The sequence below is a fragment of the Leopardus geoffroyi genome, chromosome C1 (assembly GCF_018350155.1).
Source record: "Leopardus geoffroyi isolate Oge1 chromosome C1, O.geoffroyi_Oge1_pat1.0, whole genome shotgun sequence".
Lineage (NCBI taxonomy): Eukaryota > Metazoa > Chordata > Mammalia > Carnivora > Felidae > Leopardus > Leopardus geoffroyi.
In genome coordinates, this window is record NC_059328.1 from 151,152,270 (window position 1) to 151,179,506 (window position 27,237).

At 35.2% G+C, this 27,237-nt stretch overlaps 1 protein-coding gene across 1 annotated transcript in view; it reads left to right on the plus strand.

Annotated features, from left to right (window-relative positions):
- The first annotated feature begins 503 nt into the window (after positions 1-503).
- SLC4A10 (solute carrier family 4 member 10) overlaps positions 504-27,237 on the plus strand; it is a 299,064-nt gene continuing 272,330 nt past the window's right edge. The window contains exon 1 of the mRNA XM_045480001.1: positions 504-773. Within this exon, the coding sequence (XP_045335957.1) occupies positions 726-773 (48 nt within the window). The 5' untranslated portion in view covers positions 504-725. The remainder of the gene's footprint in view (positions 774-27,237) is intronic.

Genomic DNA, 27,237 nt, shown 5'->3' on the forward strand with positions numbered 1-27,237 from the left:
TTTAATAATTGTTACTATCAAAATACTTTCTTTCCCTATTATTTGTTGGGAAATCAGAGAAAAATATATTTTAATTTGTGATAGCGTGTGCCTTGCCTAAGTTTCTCAGAATTAAAATATTGAATGTATCTGTATGACCAATTCTTAGTGAGTCAACAATGACTTTAATGTCTGATTTTGTTAATTCGTAGTTCAATCTCACTAAGGCATATCAGTTTCAATGTCATCTTACCTGTTTTTAAAGACCCCATGTACTCACAGCAGGACATCTAGGACACCTTATTAACATCTTCTTGTTTGACTTATGTCTCCCATGGGGATCTGGGAATGAAGTGAATTGCCTCGAAGTGTTAAAATCTGGCTGAGTTGGTTGGAGTCTACCTTGGACTAGTCTGATAAGAAGTTAGCATCTTAGGTGAGATTCTTAATGTCCATTAGACTTGCAGCACTGCAGGCTGTATTTTATATCAGCAGCCAGGTGTGGGCAGTGACACAGGGCTGGGGAGATCTCTCTTACCGGCCCAGGGATCCAAGGCATTCAGTGCAAAACCTGGCCAGCAGCCCGAGCGAGTAGGAGCCATGTGACTCTGGTGAGTTGGAGTGTGCAATTGCCTCCTGCTTCAGAGCTACCTGATCCGAATACTAAGCAGAGCGAGTGCCGGGCTGAGTGTAGGACATTGAAGACACTGCAGAGAAAGGTGCTTATTCCAGAGGCGTTACAAAACATGGAGATTAAAGACCAGGGAGCTCAAATGGAGCCGCTGCTGCCTACGGTAAGAGACAACCTGCTGTCACAGATTAACCGCGTTTGCTGCAAATCCTGTCAGGCAAGCGGTCGGCTGGCTAGATGCAGTGAACGTACTTTTGGGGTGGTGGATAGCTCCCACGACATATGGACAGGGGTCTCCTCCCATCTCGGGTGACTGAAATGCATAACGCAAAGCACATGATTTTTTTTTCCCCCTTCTCAATATGGATGCACTACGGTGATGAAATGTCTCATGTTTGCTGCTGTTTGAAGAGATGGCTAGGTTTTAGCAGCAGGGACAGCTGTGTGTCTCTCTCCCAGCCCGTTTCTGCCTATCTCTGTTTCTTAGGCTGTGCAGTGGTGGCTGAAGACCCTGCAGAGAAGCCCCCCTCCCTTTTTATCATATTCCATTCATGATAAATTTCCTCCCTATGCCTCATCCCCCTGGCAGTGAGGTAAGGGGATCTGCTGCTGTTGCAGCTCTAGAGATTTAGTATCTGCAGAAACCAGGGGAAAGGAGAACAGGAGGATTTTGTGTGTGTGTGTGTGTGTGTGTGTGTGTGTGTGTGTGTGTATTTTGTCAATCTCTTAAAAGGAAATATGTCATGGTTCACATACAAAGAAGGTATGTATTTTGGGGGGACAGGCTGACAATTCAGCTTTGAGTATCTGAAAGGTTCATGAGTTGTCATTTAGAAATGTCCTGCTTATTTCTGGGTCTTAAGCCAGATCTAAATCTTGGGTAAGTAGTTGGTTTCCCTATCCTCTCCACAGTCTCTGGGTGGCTCACAGACTTTGTAGCTCTTCAGGCAACATCTTTCTCAGCCTGGAGCAGCTGATGTTGCTGTGTTCAAGGAAAAAAAGAAAAATAACAATAACAATAACAACATCAACAACAACAACAACAACAGTATTTTCTTGACGCAACAGAGATGCCAAATGCAAGCTTCCAGCTGTCTATCAGCACTATCACAGCTCAGAACAGCAGAAATCTCCTCCCTGCTCCAAACCAGGAAGAGGGGCTGCTCTCAGCTCTCTGTTACTCAGGTTGGTGACCCACCTTGCAGAATAGGGACTGAGAGCAAGCTGTCTACTTCCACGTCCATTTCTAGGCTGTGAACACATCTTTAAATCAAATGATACCTCGGGGAGTGGGCAAATTCTGGGCCACTGTATTTTTAGGGCCTTACCTCTCCTGCTGGGCTCAAAATCTGCAAAAGATGCCAGTTTGCATCCCGGAATTGGCTGTGGCTACTGAGCATGCTCAGTTCTCCTCAGGACGCTAGATTTGGGCTGGGAGGGAGCAGGAGGATGGGAAGAACGCAGGCGTCACTACCAAGAATGGAGCCTAAATAAAGGGCGGGGGCTGTGAGGGGAAAAAAGGAAGCATATCAATTAGACTGCCTGCTTAAAAGTAGAAACATTTCTCTGTGGATCAAAGTGGAGTTATTTTATAAAAATGAGAATAAAATATTTGTGTCTCTTCCCTAACTTGAATAAATATATAAATTAGGATTCTGTGGGTACTCAGAATAAAGGATGTCAAGAATGTCAGAGAGAACTATCATTCCTTGGATGAAAGGAAGGGACTATACATAGGAATTGAAGGATGAAGATTTAGGAAAGGTTAAGTTATATGGAAAAACCCCTTTTTTTAGGGGCAAGGGGTTTGGAAGTTGGCCTAGAAAAGCACGCTGAAGTCAGTTTGATGTGGCATATGAGTTGTCACTTCTGGGAACACTTACAGGGTTTAGGACCAAGTGAGAACTAACTGGAAGACTTTAAAAGAGGATAGCATTACTTGGTTAGATGGGCAATCAGTGTATGGCTTAAAGGAGCAGAGAAAATAAAAGTTTGGCTAGAAAACAAGGTCTATCATCAGTCAGATGGAAATTTTTGAGGAGTCAAAGGTTGCATTTTATGTGGATAATGGCCAGTACAGAATAGTTACATAGTTACATAGTTTAATGGCAAAAGAAGATCATGTTAGCAGTTGATTATATGAAAAATAAACTTGAGAGGCTAGAATGGATGCTGAATTACTGGCCTACTTTTATACTTCTATAGTATTTTCAGCTTCAATTGCTTTTATGACTTGTTTTTTAGTTTTCAAAGCAGTCATTTTAAGTAAAGCAGATTTTATTATTTTAATTTTAAAAATGAGAAATTGAGGCATAGGGACTTGGAATAACTTGTCTAAGGTCACACAGTATTGAAGCCAGCACTAGAATATAGGTCTTCTAAAAACTAGTTCAGAAAGAAAAGCACTATTTTTTTTTTTTTTTTACATTACATTATTAATCAGGCTTATCATAATCAGATCCTGGACTGGAGTTTTTATACTTGGAAGAGGGAGGAAGAAATAGCTTTTGACTCTGCTTTAGAAAATTAATCAGATGACTTTGCAAATAATTATGTAAATGGCAATATGGCATAATATTTAAAAACACAGTCTGGTAGGTCACAGCACTGCTATTTACATGCTGTATGATCCCGGGGAAGTGATAAGTCTCAGTTTCTTCAACTGAAAAATGGGAAGGGAACGGTACATATGTCTTGGGTTTTGAGAAGAGTGAATCAAATAACTTATGTGAAATATCTCTCATTTAGTAAGTGCTCAATGAAAGTTAGCTGCTAATAGGGAGGAAAGGGAGTAAAAGTTTCTTTTTAAGCTTCCAAGGTTTACCTTCATTTTAGTGTATATAAAGTACATTTTAAGGGTGTGAGTGAAGGAGGTCCTGACATGTTTCCTTTTTTTCTCAGTCCTCCTTAGGGAGCTTTACAGATAATTTTCTTTTGCTGAACAAGGCATCATAGCATTTATTGGCCCTCATCACTCTAAGGGTTAGGACATTCAGCTCTTCTAGGCTCAGAGTATAGTCTGGCTTTGATAGCACCTGACTGATACATCTGAAGCTATGGATCAAGCCGTGTTCAGAAGATTCTTTCATTTATTAAAAGCCTACTTTTGGCCAAACATGTTCGTGGGGCTGAGAACATAGCAATGAACAAGATAGACAAAAACCCTGTCCACATGGTGCTCACAGTCTCTAGCTAGTCTAGAGATAGAGCTCAATTTAGCTTTTAGAGAAAAACTGCTATTTTCTCCTCAAATAATCATTGTCATAAGTTGTTTGAGATGGTTAAATATGAAGACTATTTGTAATAGTAATGAGGGTGGTATCCCTTTAGTAAAGATGGAATTAATCTTTTGAAAGTATGAAGCCAGGAATTTAGGACTGCATAGGACTTCAAATTTGTCCTTGACACTGAGTGTTGAGTTTGCTTCTAGGAGTAAATTACTAGGCCACGGAAGAGACTTCTAGGAGAGTAGTTTTATAACAAGTATTTCTATCTCATGCCATTTAATCTTGGGTGATATTTTAGTGGTTCCATGTTGGATCCCTTATAAAATTCTGATGTCCTAAAAGGAGCTAATTTTAAGTTGAACTTGCTTGTAAAACTGCCCTGAGGTATGGAACTAGAGTAAAGATCACTTTTTAAAGGTAATTTATTGGTGGAACAGAGCTCCTTTTAAAATGGTAATTCTAGATTCCCAAATGGCCCAGTTTATTGCTTTATTTGTGAAAAGAACCTTATGAAAAATCTATGTTATTAAATGAGGGAAAGGGGGACTAAAATGTCAAAGTAATGAAAAGAATATGTAAGTTGGCTAAGTAATATTGGTATTTATATTTTATTTAAATGGTGATTTAGATTATAGTACTAATTAAAAAAAACATACTCACATAGTAATATGTAGGAAGCAAAATGCAGTATAAGAAATCCTCATTTTCCCCTTTATGACTTGAATTTTTACTCTACCATGGTGAGTGACTATAAAAATAAAATGTACATATGGGACGCCAAGGTTGCTAATGAGTGGTAGAATCTAAAGCCTACAAGTATTGTTTATGGTAAAAATACTGAAGGCAGATGAGGAAGTGAGATAGTCTTTGATGGAGGCTTAGAAAATATCTGGGTAAAGGTCTGGAACTCAAATAGAGTTAGTGAACATGGCCCAAAATAATCACACTTCCAATGTATCCCAATAACCTTGGGATGATGATTAATTCAGAAGTATAAATTGGGCATAGACCATAGTGCATTGCAAGATACTTCAAGTGAATGGAGAAATGTGGGTGCCACTCTCAACACTGCTTTGTAGAGAGACTCCACTCTTCCCTTCTCCTACCTCATAGGATACACGACACGTGATCATTTGGCTTTCTGTGAGGATACCACTCTCCATCTATATAGTAATATTAGTTAATTTTTATTTATTGTAGTTAAAATAAGTGTAAATTAAAGTTCTAATATATTGTTCCACTTAAAAGAGTTGTCTCAGATGCTCTTTGAGGTTATGTTGCTCTTATTTAGAAAAGGGGAGTAACTAGTATTTAATGCATCTGTTTTGTGGAATCATAAATGTTTTGGTCTGAAAAGGACTACTGAGCTCAATTGCAGGTTTTGGACTAACTCATTAATTTACTTAAATGCATGATGAAACTGAACAACTAAGAGATAAGAAGATGTATTTAAGAGTATGCTGCTTACATTAGTTAATGGCAGAGCTTGGCCTAGAGTCCAAACCTCTTTATTCTTTCCATCATTGTGTAGTCCCCCTTCTAGCATAGAGTAAACATCTGAGTGCTAACTTAAATATGATGATGGTAATTAGACAAGTTTTATGAAGTAATAATAGGTATTGTCTCAGGCTCACTCTAAGCACACACATCTTTAGTCTTCATGATAATCCTGAAAGGTTGCTAATGTTGTCCAGCCTTACAGATAAAGAAACTGAGGCTGAGAAGGTCAAGTAAGTTACCCAGGTTCCCATAGCTAATAAGTACTGAGCTAGCATTTGAAAATATTACATCTAATTAAAAAGTGACTCTGTTCTTTTTAATTAGAGCCAATTTAAAAAAAGGAATACCGTTATAATATGGACTTTTTCATCTACCTCTTCAAAAATGAAAGAACTATGATATAAGATGTTATAAAACGTAAGGCACTGGAGGCCACATCTTACATGATTCCACTTATATGAAAAGTTCAGAATAGGAAAATCCTTAGAGACTAAAGTAGATTAGTGGTTGCCAAGGCCTGGGGCAGAATTGGGGGAGTGATTGCTAACATCTATTGTTTTTTTGTTTGTTTGTTTTCAGTGATGGAAATATTTTGGAGTTACATAGTGGTGTGATGGTTACATAACACTGTGAATTATACTAAATTGTATACTGCAAAATGGTGAATTTTACCTAAAAAGTATTGCAAAAAAATAGGCAAGTTATTTAACCTTTATCACTAACAGGGAAAAAGTTGAGGATCTAAACAATTCTTATATCAGTCCTATTTATATAAATCAAGAACAGAGCAAATGAAAAATTCATGAAGATTCACAACACACACACAAACACACACACACCCTAGATCATGTCTACCACAAAATGTATTCTTTTTGTGAAGACAGTGCTAAGGCTAGTCAGGGTTTCACTGAACTATTTGCAGACCTAGAGGTCTTTGGGAATATATCCTCAAAGCTGAGTTAAGAGAGTATATAGCATATCCTATGTACGAGAGAGGAAGAGAACTATTTCACTTGGGTCAAATTGTTATTTTTTTTCTCCAGATCATTTTTCTGAACTTTCTCTTGTTATACATTAAATTTTAGCATAAGGAACATCAAAACAACTAAATTTCTAGGAAAATACTTTTTTCCCCATTATACCTCATTTTGTGTGACCAACATTTTTTAAAGGTCATTGTTGGTTTAGCCTCATACAGTATTATGTTACTGTATGGTATAATAAGTCAAAATCCAAAGGAAACAGATTAATTATCAATCATATTATACTGATTTTCAAAGTATGTTTCTTGTAAGATCTTATGCTTAAGGAGATTTTTTACATATCATAATAAATGCACCATATATATATATATAATTTACATGTCATAAAATTCTGTTGCAAGTGTACAATTCAGTGATTTTCAGTAAATTAATAGAACTGAGCAACCATCACTGCAATCCAGTTTTAGAACATTTCATTGTCCCAAAAAGCTTTCTCCAGTCCACATGTAGTCAATATCCACTTTTGACCCTAGGCAATAATTAATCTACATTTTGCTGATTTCCTTTTCGTCTCTGTAAATTTGCCTTTTCTGGACATTTAATATAAGTAGAATTGTACAATAGACAGTCTTTTGCATCTGGCTATTTTCACTTAAGTGAAACATTTTTGAGATCCATTCATATTGTAGCATTTATTAGAAGTTTGTTCCTTTTTATTGCTGGAAAGTATTACATTATATGGCTAGCAGACCTTCTTTTGTTTATTGAGACTTTAGTCATTTGTATAGTTTCTAACTTTTGGTTCTTATATATGGTGCTATTATAAATTTTCATTTATAATTGTTTCCATGTGGGCATATATTTACACTTCTCTTGGGTAGAGTCCTATGAGTGGAATTATTGGATCATATAGTAAGTTTATATATAATGTTCAAAGAAATGGACTCTTTTTCAGTGAGACTGTGCCATTTCACAGGTACCAGCTCTACCATAATAGAAGGGTTTAGGTTTCTCCACATTTTTGCCAACACTTGATATTGTCTTTTTGAATAGTCATTTTAATGAGTATAAAATGGTATGCTGTTGTGATTTTGATTTGCAATCTCATAATGACTTATTTTCTTAGTCCATTTGTTGTACTATAACAAAATATCATAGACTGGATGGCTTATTAACAACAAAAATTTATTTTGTGCATCTTTGGAAGCTGGGAAGTACAAAATCAATGAGTGGTAGGTTTGGTATCTGATGAGAGCCCATTTCCGGTTAATAGATAGCCATCTTTCAGCTTTGTTCTCAGATGGCAGATGGAAAGGGGAGCTACCTGGGGCCCTCTTTTATAAAAGCCCCAATCATTTCCCAAAGGCCCTTCTTCTTCTTCTTCTTCTTCCTCCTCCTCCTCCTCCTCCTCCTCCTCCTCCTCCTCTTCTTCTTCTTCTTCTTCTTCGTCTTCAGTTTGTTTATTTATTTTGAGAGAGAGTGAGAGAGAGCTTGTGCATGTGTGAGTCAGGGAGGGACAGAGAGAGAGGGAGAAAGAGAATTCTAAGGGGGCTCCACACTGTCAGTGAGGAGCCCAGTGCTGGGCTTGATCTCACAAACTGTGAGATCATGACCTGAGCCTATCCCAGGAGCCGGCCACTTAACCAGCTGAGACACCCAGGTGCCCCAGAAAGGCCCCATCTTCTAATACCATCACTTTGGGGGTTAGGTTTCAATCTACTAATTTGGAGTATGTGTTTGGGGAAACACATTTGGTCTATAGCACTAATGATGTTGGACATCTTTTTATGTGCTTATTAGCCATTCGTATATATTCTTTTACGAAATGTTGATTAAAATATTTTGTCCATTTTCAAATTGATATATGTTGTCTTGTAAGAGTTTTATATATATATATATAGTACATATATTGGATATAACTTTTTTGTCAGAAATATGATTTGCAAATATTTTCTGTCTGGCCTTAACTTTCTTGATGACTTTTGGAATACAGAAGTTTTTAATTTTGACAAAGTGCAATTTATCAATTTTTTCTTTTATCAATTGTGCTTTTGGTGTTGAATCTAAGAACTCTGCCTAAACCAAGCTCATGAAGAGTTTTCTTCATATGTTTTTTCCTAGGAGTTTTATAGTTTTGGTTCTTACATGTAGATCAATGATCTATTTTGAGTTAATTTTTGTGTATGGTGTGAGTAAGAGTCTAAATTCTTTGCATATAGATATCTAATTGCTCAAGCACCATTTGTGAAAAAGGCCACCTTTTTTTCCATTGGATTTTCTTGGCAGCTTTGTTGAAAGTAAATTGATTATCAATAGAAGGCCACTTTTTCTGGGCTCTAAGTTCTGTTCTGTTAATCTATGTGTGTTTCTTTACCCTAATACTACATTGTCTTATTATTGAGACTTTATAGTAAAATTTGGTATCAAGTATTATAAGTCCTTCCACTTTATTCTTTTTCTAAATTGTTTTGGCTATTTTAGGTCCTTTGAATTTTAGGATCTACTTATTGATTTCTACAAAAACCCTGCAAAGATTTTGATAGGGATTGTTTTAAATTTACAGATCAATTTGGGTAGAATTGCCATCTTGGCAATACTGAGTCTTCCAAAACATGTACGTGGACTGTCTCTCGATGTATTTAGATCTTTAATTTCTTATGGCAATGTTTTGTAGTTTTTTTTTTTTTTTTTAGTGAGGACTTCTATGTATACAAAATGACACAAAAATTTCTGGATGCCATGTATATATGCGTTCCTATGTTAAACTTAGGCCATTTTCAAAGAGTTTAGGACTCCAGAAGTCTTCCAAGAAAATGGAAATAGAGATTAATCTACAGACTTAGTGGGGTAGAGTGAGAATGTATTACAGCCAAGGACTTGGTATGGTTTTGATCTAATGATGAAGTCCTCATAAGAGTATCATCAATACTTGATCATTTATCATGAAAATTATGCTCTAAGGATTTAATAAGCAAGTATTTTTTAGAAGAATTTTCCCATTGCATATTGAATGTGTTAGGTTGCTGGAGTATCTCCAACATTTATTTTTACCTATGCTTATTCTTGCTTATTCTGAGAAACCAAAATTATTTAGAGAAGGCAATTGCTTTCTAATGACTTTTTTTGACTAATGAGGCTTTGATATCAAAGGTGATAACCTAGTCACATTCCAGAAAGCAGGTGCCATAAAAAGTAGTTAGGTATATAATAACTACTGGAAGAATCAAAACATAGCTCTGCTTATGAAGCACATTTCATTTTTGTTAGATTCACTCTGCTCCTTTCATAAATACAGAGGTGATTTCCTGTTGATATTTAAGCTGCTTTTGGAATAAGCCTATCAAAAGTCTTCTGATTTGTTCAGAAACAAGACTGTGGTAATAAAATGGAAAAACATGCAGACATCAGGACCTAGACCTAATGTATAATTTGTTATTTAAGTGTATATAATGTACTTTGTGTTTTATTAATGAATAATGTTATGATATAAATACCTATAAAAATCTGATATTATATAATGTTACAGAGCATTTCTAGGAGATATTATTATTATTATTTACAAATAAAGGCATTATTATTGAAACTTCACACTCAAGAAGCACCTGTATCAGAATCATCAGGAGGGCTCATTAAAAATGCAGGTTCTGGGCCTTGCTACTCAAGTATGAAGAATATCAAAGGATGGAGCCAATAAACAAGCAATATAAAGAACTCTCTAGGTGATTCTCATGTACACTAAAGTTTGAGAATATTTACCTTAAAAAATTAACTGAAAAATTATAGTATGTCTGAGTTATTTTAGCTGTGGGAATGCTAGAAGACCAAATCTTGCAAAAAAAAAAAAATTAATGGGGATATTTTTTATAGATCATAATGGATTACAAAATTGCTGAGTGCTCATTTTACTCATTTAACATTGATTACATATTACATATCACTTTGTAATTTATATGTGTATATAAAATTATTTTTACTCATATATAAATACACATACATATGACTTGTTTCCTTGATTAGAGTGCTAGATTCTTAAAAGCAGAGTCTATTGTTTCACAAAATTTTGTACTGCTTTCTAACAGAGCTAAATGCATGCAAGTCCTTCTTAAACATATCATGGGTAATACATTAAGCAGCAACACTAGTCGACCTCAGTTGTCAAGAGCTTAAACTTTAGAGTCAGACAGTTCTAACTGTTCCAATTAAGTATGTATGCCAGCTTTGGCAAGTTTCCCAGCTGTTCAGAGCCTCACTTTTCTTACCTATAAAATAAGAATGATGACAATAATAGTAACATCTACCTTGCAGGCTTGCGAGAATCAATTATGTATATAATTATGTACATACCTTTATATATGAGTTATACTGTTTGGAGTAATTACTCAAAAATTATAGCTATCATTGTTATTACTATTGGCATAATATTTCTCTTTGGTTGAAAATAATTTCACCAAAGATTTTTATACCCAATATGCATAATTAATTTGATAATGAATTATCGATTTAATAATTCTTATGTAATAACTTGATTTATCCATTTGACAGTAATAAGATGCAAGCCAATAATATATCTGGTAAATATAATACGTTCATTTTTCCTAATTATAAAATTAATACTTATTTTTTAGCATAGTTTAGAAGCATAGAAAAGGACATATAAAAGAAAACATTGATTTTGTTATTTTTTGGCTTTTTATTTTGAGATAAATTTTGCACTTAACACAGTAATTGCAAAAATAGTACAAAGAGTTCCCATATACCTTTCATTTGCTTTGCCATAATATTAACATCTTACATAATTAGAGTTAACAATCAAAACTAGGAAATGAACATTAGTACAATTCTATTAAATAAACCACAGTATTTATTAGGGTATCATATGTCATTTTTCTGTTACAGGATCCCATTTTGTGTTTAGATATCATGTCTTTTTCTTTTATTTATTTTTTTAAGTTTGTTCATTTATTTTTAGAAAGAGAGCATGAGCAGGGGAGGGCAGAGAGACAGGGAGAGGAAGAATCCCAAGCAGGCTCTATGCTGTCAGTGCAGAGCCTGCTGTGGGGTTCAAACCCATAAACTGTGAGATCATGACCTGAGCTGAAATTGAGTCTGATGCTTAACTGATTGAGCTACCCAGGTGTCCCAATGTCTTTTTAATCATCTCCATTTTGTGAGTTATTCAGTCTTCCCCTATCTTTTATGACCTTGACACTCTTGAAGTGTACAGGGCATTTTTTTTTTTGTAGATTATCTCTCCATTTGTGTTTCCAAGCTTCTCAATGAGATTGAGGTTATGCATTTATTGTCAAGAATACCACTGAAGTGACGTTTCCTTCTCAGTGAGTTATGTCAGGGGATAGATGATGTCATTTCTGGGTATGTTAACCTTGATTATGGAGGTGTCTGCTAGGTTTTCTACCTGTAAAATTAAAAATGTCCCTTTTGTAGTAATGAATATCTTGGAGGAGATACTCGAAACTATAGCAAATATCCTATTTTTCCTCAATCGTTTGCCCACAAATTTTAGCATTCATCAGTTACTATTTCCTGTTTATTATTTATTTATTACTGTGGTATTTGCCTAATGGTGATTTTCTGTTTCTTTCATTCTTTCTGCATTCAGAAATTAGGATTTTTCTATAGGGAAGAGCTGTCACTTCTCTTCCATTTATTTATTCAATTGCCTATTTCAGTATGGACTCAGAGATATTTATTTTACTCTATGGGCCATATCCCAGCACTCTCAATTCCAGTTTTATTGTTCAGATGGTTTCATCTTTGGATATTAGGAGCTCCTTCAACTGGTTCTCGTCCTTTCAACATGCTTTCATTTGTTTTTGAGCACTTCCTTAGTATCTGACCCCACAAGATTTTCCAGGGTCATCTTGTATTTTGTCTGCCTCAGCCCTGGGATGGGTCATTTCTTTAAGGAACTACTAGGCTAATTTTTGAGGCTATTTATAAATATTGTCAAAATTCTTTCCAGAATGATTGTATAACTAGGTTAGATTTTCACTAGAAGCCTCACTATTTTTAAAATGTTGGCAATTGGAAACATTTTGCTAACACTTTCTTTTGTATTCCATTTCCAACTTTGCTATAGGTAGTGTTTCTCTATGAAGTGGGGTGTTTTGTTTTTTTTTTTTAAATCACAGTTCAGAAGAATGTCGAATGATTTGGAAAATTATCAAATTATTACCAAAATGCTGCTTGTGGTTACTAGCCTATCTTTTTTATATTTATGCATGGCTTCTTTATACAGTGAAGATAGGAACTTCTGGCCCTATCATTACAGACCCATACTAGATACCTTTTTGGCCGTGAAAATTTTCAGTCATCTTCAAATGCATGAAATCGTTCCTCTTCAAAAACCACAGACATTCTTTAAACTTTTTTTTTTTTTTTTTTTTTTTTTTTTTTTTTTTTTAAGAATGAAGTTTGGAGAGGTCCAATTCACAAGGTGTTTCAATGTTTTTATCCTTCTTCTCAGCTCTACTGTTTATTAGTTTTTTTTTTTAATTTTTTAACGTTTATTGATTTTTGAGAGACAGAGAGAATAGAGCATGAGCAGGGGAGGGGCAGAGAGAGAGAGGGAGACATAGAATCTGAAGCAGGCTCCAGGCTCTGAGCTATCAGCACAGAGCCCGATGTGGGGCTCGAACTCACTGACTGTGAGATCATGACTTGAGCCGAAGTTGGATTCCTAGCTGACTGAGCCACCCAGGTGCTCCTGTTTATTAGTTTATAATAGGCACAGGTTACATTTGCTGTATTAAGATGATTCTTATGTACAGCACTTTCATCTTTATCACTCTGTAAGAAGAGAACTGTCATTCTTATTTGAACCATCTAGGACCTTTCATGTCATCAGAGCCATGCTCAAGAAGTAACTGAAGATCCTGGTAGATGACAAACTTGACAAAAGTAGAATTCTAGACCTTCCAATAGGTTGTCACTTAAGTAAAGCATGGTAGTTTGAACTGGGCTCATAAGTCTGATTTAATATTTTTTTTTCTCCTTATGTGGCTTGAAAAATATAATTAGTTCTTAAGAATGGAGATTAGGTTAATCTACTTTTAAATCAAATAATCTGGTAACAGTTATACAACAGTAATTGTTTTATGTTTGGCTTGGTATTGTAAAGTGGTACTTTCTATTTAGTCTTTGACATAAATATCCATTTAAGTGGTTATCATAAGAGCTAAACAACAACAAATCCTGAACATCCACTCTCTTAGCCCGATATTAGAAAATTTTTAGATACCAGTGCTAGTGTAACAAAAGGAGCTGGAACCTCCAGTACAGACCATTTCTGTGATGTAAGGTAATGTAATATTTTGCCAAATCTTTGTGAGGACAAAAATGCAGAAACGGTGAACTTAATATCGCCTTTGTCCATTTAAAAAATCAATGAAGCTTTCTCATAATTCAGGAAATTCTAACTGTATTAATTTAAAATATTCTCAATCTTGAACACAGCTTTAAAAAGATCAGCCTTTCATAAAATTACATTAAGTAGCTTATAATTTCACTTGTTCCCTTTTATGATTTAAAAACCATTTCTTTTTAACATACTTAAACTTCATTATCTCTCTTAGACTAGGAATACTGAATTATACGACTTTCTCATCTAAACAGATTTCTCCCATCTTTAGAGATGGTTGCATGATCTGGCATAAGTTATAAAAGGGCTTATATCTTTGATTCCTTAGGCTAGTGATATATCTCAATGCAAAATATCTAGTAATCTCAGTTCTCTTGATTTCCAGTAGGTCAAATGTTTTAGAATGAATTCTACCATCTTTCACGGTTACATTGAAACTTTTGACATTAAAATCAGTTTTTCTTGGAAAAAATATACTTTCCTGGTGTTTCTCTTGGTTCAGAAAATATCTTGAAGAGGGAATGAAAAGACTTTAAAAGTTTATTGAATCTCTGATTGTTCCATTAAACAATAATTTGGTGATTGTTTCAATAATTTATAAACACATATTTATATTTATCTCAAAAAATAACCTGCATCTTTAGAAAACAAGAAGCAAGAGTGCTTAACAAAATGCAATTGAACTTTAATACAAACATTAATATATGAATGGCTCATATTTTAATGAATCTAAAATTTTAATTAATTCAGTTACATTAATTACCTTAATGGCAACCTCCCTATTAGATGAGAATGGAGGAGGTAAAGAAGGCTTTCCTGTCTTTTAAGAAATGCAGCAAAGATTCCATCCACATGGGAAGGTATAGTAAACTGTGCCAATCATGGGCTTAGGAAACATTTTGCACTGTTTTGATAATAATGTCTGTGCAGACAGTCCATGTAAAAGGGAGAATAAGATCAGTGCAAATAAATAAGACTCAAAGGTAATTCAGATTATCTTTTTAAGTCAATAGTTTCAGTATTGCCCTTTTAGGAGATGGTCAGTCAGGTGTGGCCACAAGAGGAGACACAGGAGGGCCTGAGGAAAACAAAAATGTCCATTCCTATTGACCATTCTTCAAAGAAAAAACGATTAAAGACACAAACTAAACAAAATAAAATTTATTAAAGATTTTGGGGACTTTTTGGACTACGGTTTGAAATAACAACGAAGTTACAATAAGATCAGAATAGATGGATCTTTTTTTTTATTTTTTTTTTTAATTATTTTTTTTTTTTCAACAGAATAGATGGATCTTAATCCATCTAACATTTCACAGTGAGAGATTTAGGCCTGAGAGAGTTAGAGACCATTTGATTTTCAGAAGTAATAATTGAATACTCAGAAACAATTGAGGAGGACATAATGCTAAGTGAAATAAGCCAGACACAGGAAGACAAATACTGCATGATCTCACTTGTATGTGGAATCTAAAATAGTTGAACACTGGGGCGCCTGGGTGGCTCAGTTGTTTAAGTGTCTGACTTCGGCTCAGGTCATGATCTCACGATTTGTGGGTTTGAGCCTGGCATAGTGCTCTGTGCTGACAGCTCAGAGCCTGAAGCCTGCTTCGGATTCTGTGTCTCCCTCTCTCTCCTCGCCTCTCCCACTTGTGCTCTGTCTGTCTCTCTCTCAAAAATAAATATTTAAAAATAAATAAATAAAATAGTCAAACACCAAGAAGCAGAGAGTAAGAGAGTGTTGCTAGAGGGTGGGGAGGAGAGGGGGTCTGGAGGTGTGGCTCAAAGGTACAAAAGTTTTAGTTATGCAAAATAACACAGGGGAGCTCAGGAAAGCCTCATTATACTGACAGGTCTCTGGAGAGGAAGTCGCTAGTGCTGTGCAGGATCAAGGGGAAGCTATGGCTTTTGGTCAGATGGCAGAAGACAGGTTTCGGAAGGTGAAGAAGAGCAAGGACAGGTTTAGGCCGGAGCCTTTATTGGGAAAGGCAAGGCAGGGTGAACACTTTAGAATTGTCTAATTTCAATAATTCCTGTGGGCTTTTGGAAGCCGTCTCTGGTCGTCTGGTACTTGGCTCTGAGATGATTTAGGTTTGGTTGGTGACTTAGACGAGGAGGAAGTTGGTGGTATCGATTTGGGTTTGGTTAGTTTGCATGTGAAGAGTATGTTTGTAGGCAAGGTGTTAATTACCTTTGGGATTTAGCTAGCCCTGAAAGGGGCAATCTCTCCCTGGGTCTATAAGGCCCCAAATGCCAAAGCACCAGTAATATAGAAAATAGGAAAATATAGTTACTATACTTGGTTCTGTGATGAATGGATGCCAGATAGATAAAAGTAGAATCTACAAAAAGATAGAACAAATGGATATCCTGTATCAATCTATAAATTCTCTTTAAAAAGGAAATGGAGAAAGAATCCCTGTTGGGCTAGATGTGACCACCCACTTTATCTGTGTCCATGTATAGGAAGGATTTTGGCAATTCCCTGTAACTTTTTCTCTCATAGTTTTACATGCTCCCATGAAACTATGGGCTTTAATGGAAATTTGATTAAAAATTGTAGATATACCTATACTATTTTTTATAACACACAACCTCTTGTGATAATATTTACCCATAGCTAACATATAGCTGTTAAACAAAATATAATAATGAGAATATATATAGGGAAGACAACATATAATTCTTTTTTTAATGTTTTATTTATTTTGGGGGCACCTGGGTGGCTCAGTTGGTTAAGTGGCCGACTTTGCCTCAGGTTATAATTTCACGGTTTATGAGTTCGAGCCCTCCATTGGGCTCTGTGCTGACAGCTTAGAGCCTGGAGCCTGCTTCAGATTCTGTGTGTCTCAGTCTCTCTGCCCCACTCACACTCACTCTTTCTGTGTCTCTCAAAAAAGTGAATAAACATTAAAAAAAATTTTTTTAAAGTTTTTATTTTTGAGAGAGAGTGCATGTGTGTGAGTGGGGGAGGGGCAGAGAGGGGGACAGAGGGTCTGAAGGGGGCTCTGTGCTGACAACAGTGGATGTGGGGCACCAACTCACAAATGGTGAGATCATGACCTGAGCTGAAATCAGATGCTCAACTGACTGGGCCACCCAGGCGCTCCGAAAACATGTAATTCTTATTAGCCTCCCCCTGATTTTTCTCCCCAGCCATTTACAAGTACATTTGAAATTATTGTATGTTGGTCTGACTTTCCATTTACAGATTCCTTTCTGATAAGCCACTGCCGTGGTTTTATATTATATGAATAAAGATACAAGGGTTCACCTTTGATTATTTTGGATAAAGCCTGTACAAGAAAACACAGTATTGTTTGGACTTTGTTATATTTTCAAGAAGTTAAGATTTTTATAAAATGTAATATTCCCAAAGAATTTAGTTTTGGCTGAACATTCAAGTTGAAAACCAAGTAAGGGAATTTTACATAAATCTGAGAGCCAGTCAAAATAAAGAGCAGTGAACATTTATCAAATGCAGAGAATGTGTTTGGAAACTTTTAAAATCTTACTCATTTTTGTTCACTTGAATTATATGCAAAATTCCCTTTAATATTAGGAAGGATTTACCTTTGGAAGAGGGAAAGAAAATAGCCTAAGGAAAAGGTGATGATATAATTCAATAGAGATAACTTCTATTAATGTACCTGACTATTCTGTGAATTGAATCAAAGTTTTAAAAAGTTTAACAGAAGCTTAAAGTTCCATTGAATGTAATAGTTAACTATATGCAAAATTTACCGATTGCCCCATATTTTGTAAAAGTTATAGTTTTATAAACCAGTTTCTAGTGCTAGTGGCTTTTTTGAAAAGTGTATGTAATTCTGTGATCTGTTTATAATCACAGCTGGTGGCTAAACAGATAAACTGATTACGTTTCCATAAGAGGTTCATAATCAGAGTAGCAATGCATTTTTTTTAATTTTAATTTTTTATTTTAATTTATTTTTTTAAATTTATTTTTTAAATTTACATCCAAATTAGTTAGTGTATAGTGCACCAATGATTTCAGGAGTAGATTCCTTAATGTCCCTTACCCGTTTAGCCCATCCCGCCCTCCCACATCCCCTCCAGTAACCCTCTGTTTGTTCTCCATATTTATGAGTCTTGTATGCTTTGTCCCCCTCCCTGTTTTTATATTATTTTTGTTTCCCTTCCCTTATGTTCATCTGTTTTGTCTCTTAAAGTCCTCATATGAGTGAAGTCATATATTTGTCTTTCTCTGACTGACTAATCTCACTTAGCATAATACCCTCCAGTTCCATCCACGTAGTTGCAAAAGGCAAGATTTCATTCTTTTTGATTGCCGAGTAACACTCCATTGTATATATATACACCACATCTTCTTTATCCAGTCATCCATCGATGGACATTTGGGCTCTTTCCAAACTTTGGCTATTGTTGATAGTGCTGCTATAAACATTGGGGTGCATGTGTCCCTTCAAAATGGCACACCCGTATCCCTTGGATAAATACCTAGTAGTGCAATGGCTGGGTCATAGGGTGGTTCTATTTTTAGTTTTTTGAGGAACCTCCATGCTGTTTTCCAGAGTGGCTGCACCAGCTTGCATTCCCAGCAATGCGTTTTATAATTAGTTGGACATGAGTCTATCTCCCAAACTAGACTGTGTCTGCATCATGTCTATATCCCCAGTGCCTGGTACAGGAGCTGGAATACAGTAGAGATACTCTGTAAAAAGGTGTGTTGAGTCTAAAAACATGTATGGTTTTCGATTGTATGGTTTATGGCTTATAATGAAAATTTGGAGTACTCTCTGTTTAGGCCCCTTGGCTTAGTCCCATTAAATACTAGTTGCATTTCTTTGTGATGTTCTTCCATTTTAGTAGTTAAAATTTAATAATTCCTTGGGGCGCCTGGGTGGCGCAGTCGGTTAAGCGTCCGACTTCAGCCAGGTCACGATCTCGCGGTCCGTGAGTTCGAGCCCCACGTCAGGCTCTGGGCTGATGGCTCAGAGCCTGGAGCCTGTTTCCAATTCTGTGTGGCCCTCTCTCTCTGCCCCTCCCCCTTTCATGCTCTGTCTCTCTCTGTCCCAAAAATAAAATAAAAACGTTGGAAAAAAATTAAAAAAAAAATTTAATAATTCCTTTAAACCAAATTGACTCTTAGGATGCTAAAAATGAAAAATGCAGACGTTTCTCTTCAACATGTTTTTATCAGTTTGAATTTTGCGTCAAAAATATATGGGAAATATATCTGCTGTAAAGCTAAATTAGGCTAAATTAATAGTTTTCACATTATAATTCCAGGTTGTGTGGACGTCTATAGCTACCTATTGGAGCTCAAAATCATACTTTTACAGATCATTAACTGATTTTGAAGTTCTATGTGGGAATCAGAAGAGATTGGAAGATATGTTTTCAAATGTCTAAATAAGTAAATATGTATTTTATAATCAGCATTGCTGATAATGCTGTAAAATTTTATCTAACAAATGCTTTCTTCTTTGTAAATTAAATTAGTTGCTTCAAAATTAGAAATAAGCGGATATTTTTATCTTTGGTATATTGACAAAAGCTTATGGAAAGCCTAGCTACTATGATATAAAAACTTTTTACATTTGTTGAAATTCTTCCTTTTGCCTAGTTTTTATAAGTATTGTTTTTGGAATTTTCAGTATCTTAGGTAACAAGAGTTTTATGACAGCATAATTTCTAACTTCTTCCTCACTTATTCACAGTTCTAAAATAGGTACTATTCTTTTAGGGCTTACATGTCTTTTATGCTCAGAGATTTTAGAACAGCTTTTTAAAAATCAACTTTTTCTTTTTCTGGAATGATTATACAGGATTTTCTTAATTGAAGACTGTTACCAAAATCTATTATGGTTTGTTCTTTCATTTGGAGAAATCAAATTACTCTGATTTAACTTTGAAACTAGGTAGTTCTTTAAATGTCCTTGTAACCAAGTAGTTAGCAACATTTACATGCCTATCACGTTTAATAGTGTTATAATTCTTCAAACAATTAAACAAACTAATTTCAGTTATTTCAACATCTGTTAGGATTATTGCCAAGGAACATACTTATTTTCATGTGCAAATTAGAGGTGATTAAACCATGAAGAATTTGAAATATTGATAATCAAGATGATATGTCTAAATCAGTGTACAAGTCTCATTTTTATGTACATGATTATAATAAAAGGAACTTCTGGATGTTGTTTAATCAGTATTTGAGAACATTTAACACAGAGTAATTTGTATTTTAAACTAGATAGGTATTCCTCAAAATATAACATTAATTTCAAAGCCAGTTTAGAATAAATGTATAAATTAATTTTTCTAAGAAAAGAACTAGAAAAGAACAACATAGTTATGGGAATGATTAGTTATCTAATGTATTCCTGTTGGAGAAAAAAGGGAAACCTAGGTTGATTGAGCTAAAAATGAAAGTATTAGTGTGACATTACTGACTTTTATAATAATTCTCTTTTAAACTATTTTTTTTTAGATTTAGTTTCTTTAAAATTTGAATATAGGTAATTTCTATTTCTGGATTTCATACATTGTAAAACTTCTTTCCATTGTCCAGATGTCATATAGATTAGACGAGTTGGGTTAGAGCATTGGGTCTAGTGCCATGGACCAGTTCATTAATAGTACTTGGGGCAGAGCAATGATGATATGAGCCTAGTTAAACAGTATTATGACTTATTATTAAAAGCTCTTCGGTTCTTTTACAATAGCATCCATGCATTTTTCAAAATATTACATATATGATCTCATGTCTTTTTAAAAAGATTTTATTTAAATTCTAGTTAGTTAGCATGTAATGTATATTGCTTTCAGGAATAGAATTCAGTGATTCACCACAAGTGTCCTTCTTTATACCCATCACCCATTTAGCGCATTCCCTGCCCACTGTCCCTCCAGCAACCGTCAGTTTATTCTCTAGACTTAAATAAGAGTCTCTTGTTATTTGCCTCCCTCTCTTTTTCCCCCTTCATCTGTTTTGTTTCTTAAATTCCACATATGAATGAAATCATACAGTATTTGGCTTTCTCTGACTGACTTATTTCACTTAGCATAATACACTCTAGCTCTATCCATCATTGCCAATGGCAAGATTTTTCTTTTTGATGGCTGAGTAGTATTACATTATGTATATATACCCCACATCTTCTTTATCCATTTATCAGTCAGTGGACACTGGGCTTTTTCCATAATTTGGCTATTGTTGAAAATGCTACTATAAACATTGGGGTGCAGGTACCCCGCCATATCAGTATTTTTGTATTCTTTGGGTAAATACCTACTAGTGCAACTGCTGTGTCTTAGGGTAGTTCTATTTTTAACTTTCTGAGGAACCTCTGTACTGTCCTCCAGAGTGGCTGCACCAGTTTGCATTCCCACCAACAGTGTAAAAGGTTCTCCTTTCTCTGCATCCTTGCCAACATCTGTTGTTTCCTGTGTAATTTTAGCCATTCTGATGGGTGTGAGGTGGTATTTCATTGTAGTTTTGATTTGTATTTCCCTGATATTGAGTGATGTTGAACATCTTTTCGTGTGTCTGTTAGCCGTCTGGATGTCTTTGGAAAAATGTCAATTCATGTCTTCTCATTTTTCACTGGGTTATTTGTTTTTTGGGTGTTGAGTTTGATAAGATCTTTATAGATTTTGGATACTAACTCTTTATCTAATATGTCATTTGCAAATATCTTCTTCTATTCCATAGGTTGCCTTTTAGTTTTGTTGATTGTTTCTTTCACTGTGCAGAAGCTTTTTATCTTGAAATACCAATAGTTCATTTTTGCTTTTCTTTCCCTTGCCTTTTGAGATGTGTCTAGTAAGTTGCTATGGCCGATGTCAAAGAGGTTGCTGCCCGTGTTCTCCTCTAGGATTTTGATGGTTTCCTGTCTCACATTTCTTTCATCCATTTTGTATGATATAAGAAAGTGGTCCAGTTTAATTTCTCTGCATGTTGCTGTCCAGTTTTCCCAACACCATTTACCGAAGAGGCTGTCTTTTTTCCATTGGATATTCTGTCCTGCTTTGTTGATGATTAGTTGATCATACAGCTGTGGGTCAATTTCTGGGATTTCTATTACAATCACCTTTCTGTTTCCTCCCTCCATCTCTCTCTGCAGTCATTAGCACAGGCAACATTATTTTTTAGAAACTATGATCAACAAATTCAGGTTCAGTTGGATATTTGACCATTATGAAATAAGTTAATGGCAGAACCAGAACTAAACTCAAATGTCTCACATCTTAATTTGATCAACATTTTTTCTGATACTCTGAAATGGCAGAGTTACCTTATAAGTTCCTCAGGTGAGATTGCAACTGTATTTTCCAAAACAAGTATCTGATGTAGTCTCTTCGCTCACTCATTCAGTTACTCATTCAGATATTTATTGAAGACATATAGTATGTGCCATTGGGTGTTAAGGACTTGGCTCAGTGGATTTCAGTTTTGCATATAAGCTTGGTGCTTAGTAGGACTAAAATGTTCTTAAAAACAAATACTTAAAACTTTAAAAAAATTAATGTAACTTACTTCTAAAAAACATAGACTCTAAGGTGTCAATGGATCACCATCTTGACTGCTGGCCTCCTCCATTCTCCACAGAAGTAACCTTTGTTTTCAGTTTGGTGAGTATGCTTCCAGACCTGGCATATACCCATGGATAATATATGACATTATGAGTGTTTCTGAAAATGACATCATACTATTGCCTTTACAAATTGCTTTTTTATTTAAGCAATGTTTTGGAGATCTATGCATGTTAGATGATTGCTCTATCTCATTGTTTGTTGCATATTCCATAGTCTATGGTAACTCTTTCATATTATGGGCATTTAGGTTGTTTTCAAAATCTGTTCCCTTTTTAAATAATGCCTCAGTAAAAAATTTATGAAAGTTCTCTGGAGTAGGTACTGAGATGTCTATTTGCATTACAAATTTTAATAAATGCTGAGAAAATTATGTTTCAGATTGGCTAATCCAATTTTTATACATTCTATGAAATTTTTTGTTAACCTATGACTTCCCCCAAATGTGGTAGTATGTACAAAATTTGTGCCAATATTTTAAGGTTCATTTATTTATTTTGAGAGACAGAGTGAGTGGGGGAGGGACAGAGAGAGAGAGGGAGAGTGAGAATCCCAAGCAAGCTCCTCACTCTCAGATGCAGGGCTTGAACTCATGAACCCTGAGATCATGACCTGAGCCAAAACTAAGTCAGACACTTAACTGACTGAGCCACCCAGGTGTACCGAGACAGATAATTGTCTTTATTATTATTCAAGCCTAATGAGTTAAAAAAAAAAACTAACCTTATTTTGGAATAAATTGAGATTTACAGGAAAGATGCAAAGATACAGCATCTCCATATATCCTTCACTGAGTTTTCTCCAATATTAACATCATACCTGGTGTATTTGTCAAAACTAATAAACTAACTTTGTATATTAATTTCAACTATATTGCAAACTCTATTCAAGTTGTACCAGTTTATCCACATATGCTCTTTTTCTGTCCTGGGATCTCATCCAGGATACCATATTGCATTTAGTATTCATGTCTTCTTAGTCTCCACTGATCTGTGCTAGTTTCTCTCTTTCCTTGCTTTTTTATGACCTTGGTAGTTTTGCAAAGTATGAGTCAGGTATTTTTTAGAATGTTCCTCGCTTTGGATTTGTCTGATATTTTTCTCACGATTAGACTGGGGTTATGTGGTTTTGGAAAGAACATCACAGAGTTGAAATGCTTTTCTTATTACATCCTATCAGGTTGTATATGATATCAACATGACTTATCACTGGTAATGTTAACCTTGATCACTTGATTAGAGTAAGGTTTGCCACGTTTCTCCACTGTAAAGTTGTTATTTTATTCTTTCCATACTCTGGTTTTTGGTAGCAAGTCATTAGGCTACACTTGCGAGAAGAGGTTGTATAGACCTCCTGGAATGGGGGAAGTATTTATTATATACATTATATGAAATTATTCTGTAAGAGAGACTTACCTTCTCTTTCCCATTAATCTATTTATCCAAACATTTATTTATATCAATATGGACTCATGCATATTTATTTTGTACATTGGGCTATAATACAATACTGTATTATTTATTTTGTTGCTCAAATTGTTCTAGCTTTTGCCACTGGGAACTTTTAGGTTGGTTCCCGATAACTTTTTGTTGTTGTTGTTTTGAGGGATCAGTTGAATTAAGGGAAAAGATACATACATATATACAGATATATATGTATGTCATGTATTAACTCAACGGTAATAACATATACAAATATACCTATTTCCTAACATATTGATATTTTGCTTTAAAAATACTTAGAGCTATAAGTGATATAGGATATTTCATTTCTTCGGGATTCTTTTGTATTTTGACAAGCCCCTTTGTAAAGTTGTTTCAACTTATTACTGTCTAATTATATATTAGTGGCAGAGTATTAAATATTGAATGACTTGTCCACTATTTATTTATAAAAGTTGGTAAATGAAATAAAAATATTTACAAACAAGAAATATAGAAAACAATGTTACTTATTAGTTATACAATTATTGGTTTTTACTTTTTAAATTATTTTTTAAAGTTTATTTATTTTGAGAGAGAGGGAGAGAGAGGGCACGTGCATGTACATGCACAAGTGTGAGCAGGGGAGAGGCAGAGAGAGAAGGAAAGAAAGAATACTGGCCTGATCCCACAAACCATGAGATCATGACCTGAGCTGAAATCAAGAGTCAGATGCTGAACTGACTGAGCCACCAGGTGCCCTAATTATTTGTATTTAAACAAGTGAGGGTGTGTAGAATCTATGAAAACAAATGTGACCACTACCTAATAATTGAGTCAGAATTTTTGAAAATCTCTCACCTTTGAGATTGCATTCTAATAATATGTGTAAGAATATAAGTGATGTAAAATTGAATACCATTTTCGCATTAAAATGATAACTTGAAATACTGTTTGGTGCATGAGTCACCTGTCATTCAAAAATCCCTGACCCGATGCTAAATATTCAAGCCAGTAGATGTTTGGCCTCAGAATTAGAACATTCTTTTTTTAATTTTAATTTTTAAAATTTATTTTAGAGTGTGAGAGTGGGGGAGAGGGGCAGAGTGAGAGGGAGGGAGAAAGAGAGTGTGTGAGGGAGAGATGGAGAGAGAGAGAACCCCAAGCCGACTCCACACAGCATAGAGCCTGACCTGGGACTTGATCCCACAACCCTGGGATCATGACCTGAGGCGAAATCAAGAGTCAGCTGCTCAACCAACCGAGCCACCCAGGTGCCCATAGAACATTGTTTTGTAAGAATTTTTTAAAAATGTGCTTTGCTTTATAAATATATAGCTATATTTGAAATGCATACGTATTCTTAGTTAATATAGATGTTTCTTTATTTTCACGTGATGAAAACCAAAACTCATTTAAAATAAAAATTCGGAATGTTATGGGCTTAAAAGTGATGTCCTGAAAATGGGGAATATATGCTACATTGTGAAATTTACAAAATTTATAACTTGCTGGATTCTAACATACAACATTTCCGATGATATTTGAGATGTCTGATGATTTTCTTTCTACTTCAGTTAATCTATTATCGTTAAAATGTTGTCTAAGTGTAGTAAGCTATGATAACAAAAACAATAAATTTGAAGCGTTGTAGAATAAATGATCCCCTCTGAATACTTTTTTATTAGGTAATCTATATGGATATGTGGTAGAAAGATAAAGGACTCTAACTGTTAACTAGGTTACTCTGAACCTCAGTTTATCTATCTGAAAAATAGAGATCTAATAATACCTATTTTGCATGGTTTTTGTAGGCATTTTATATGGCACATAAAAATAGATCCACAGGGTGCCTGGGTGGCTCAGTCGGTTGAGCGTCCAACTTTGGCCCAGGTCATGATCTCACGGTTCGTGAGTTCGAGCCCCGCATCAGGCTCTTGGCTGACAGCTTGGAACCTGGACCCCGCTTCGGGTTATGTGTCTCCCTCTGTCTGCCCCTCTGCTGCTTGCACTCTCTCACATTGTCTCAAAAATAAATAAGCCTTGGGGCGCCTGGGTGGCGCAGTCGGTTAAGCGTCCGACTTCAGCCAGGTCACGATCTCGCGGTCCGTGAGTTCGAGCCCCGCGTCGGGCTCTGGGCTGATGGCTCAGAGCCTGGAGCCTGTTTCCAATTCTGTGTCTCCCTCTCTCTCTGCCCCTCCCCCGTTCATGCTCTGTCTCTCTCTGTCCCAAAAGTAAATAAACGTTGAAAAAAAAAATTAAAAAAAAAAAAATAAGCCTTAAGAAGAAAAATTAAAAAAAAAATAGATCCACAATTGTTAATTTCTCCCTTTGCTGTTACACCATAAAATTCATAACAATAAAAATATTTCATAGTCTCTTGACCCACGTTTTTTCTAGAGTTAAGCTATTAGTTGAGTAAAGTTAATTATAATATATTCCCCTTATTTGATCTACTTAGATTGCTAGAATACAATCTAACAATTGTTATTGACAAAAATAAACGCATTAATATGGGGCAACAAATAAGATCTTTCTGTGAAATTAAAGAGCTATCTTAAAAAAACTAAAATAGGTAATTATAATAGACATGGGGCCAAGATGAAATGCTCAGGCAATTGAAATAAATGAGAGAGTATCTGGCTTGTTAATAACATGGCTCCTCCCCCCACCCCCACCGTTTATGGTGAGATTGTGCCATAATTTCTTATATGTTTTTTCTTTCCCTTCAAGCAATGCGTGTTTTTAGATGTTAGCTGACTTGTTAATTTAGGAGACAATCACTCTGCTCAACAGATATTTACATTTCTTCTGAGTTATTCCAATTTGTTGGCATACAATGTTTATAGTAGTCTCTTATGATCCTATGTATTTTTATAGTATCATTTGTAATGTCCGCTCTTACTCCATTTCTGATTTTATTGGAGTCTTCTCTCTTTTCTTAGTCTAGCTAAAGGTTTGTCAGTTTTGTTTATGTTTTTGAAAAACCAGATCTTACTCAGTATTGTTGATCTTTTCTATTGTGTTTCTGGTCTCAACATATGTTTACTGATTCCTTTGCCATCTCCACAACAAGTTTCTCAGTTGTTTGGTCTTTTTTTCTTATTCAGGGCCTGTTTGTGCTTTTTGAATCTGTGATTTTATGTTTTTCATTAGTTTTGGGAAATTCTTAATAATTATATTTTCAAACAACGCTTATTTTATATTTATTCTTTGTCCTTCTGGAATTCCAATTCAAGTTATACTATCTCACCAGATCTGATTATCTCCTTACTCTTTCTCCTGCATTTTCTATAGATTGCCTCTTTAGCCTGTCTTCTAGATAATTTCTTTGATTTATCCCTAGTTTCAGTCATGATAGGTTTTAGTTTCATATTTAGTTCTATCTAGTTGATTCTTTATGTTACTTTTTATAGTTCTAGTTCCTTGATGAAAATATCACGTTTTACTTTTATTGACATATCGTAGTAATTATAGTTTTTTTAAAAACATTCTCTGATAATTCCTTTCCATAGAGGACTGGTGGGTCCATTTC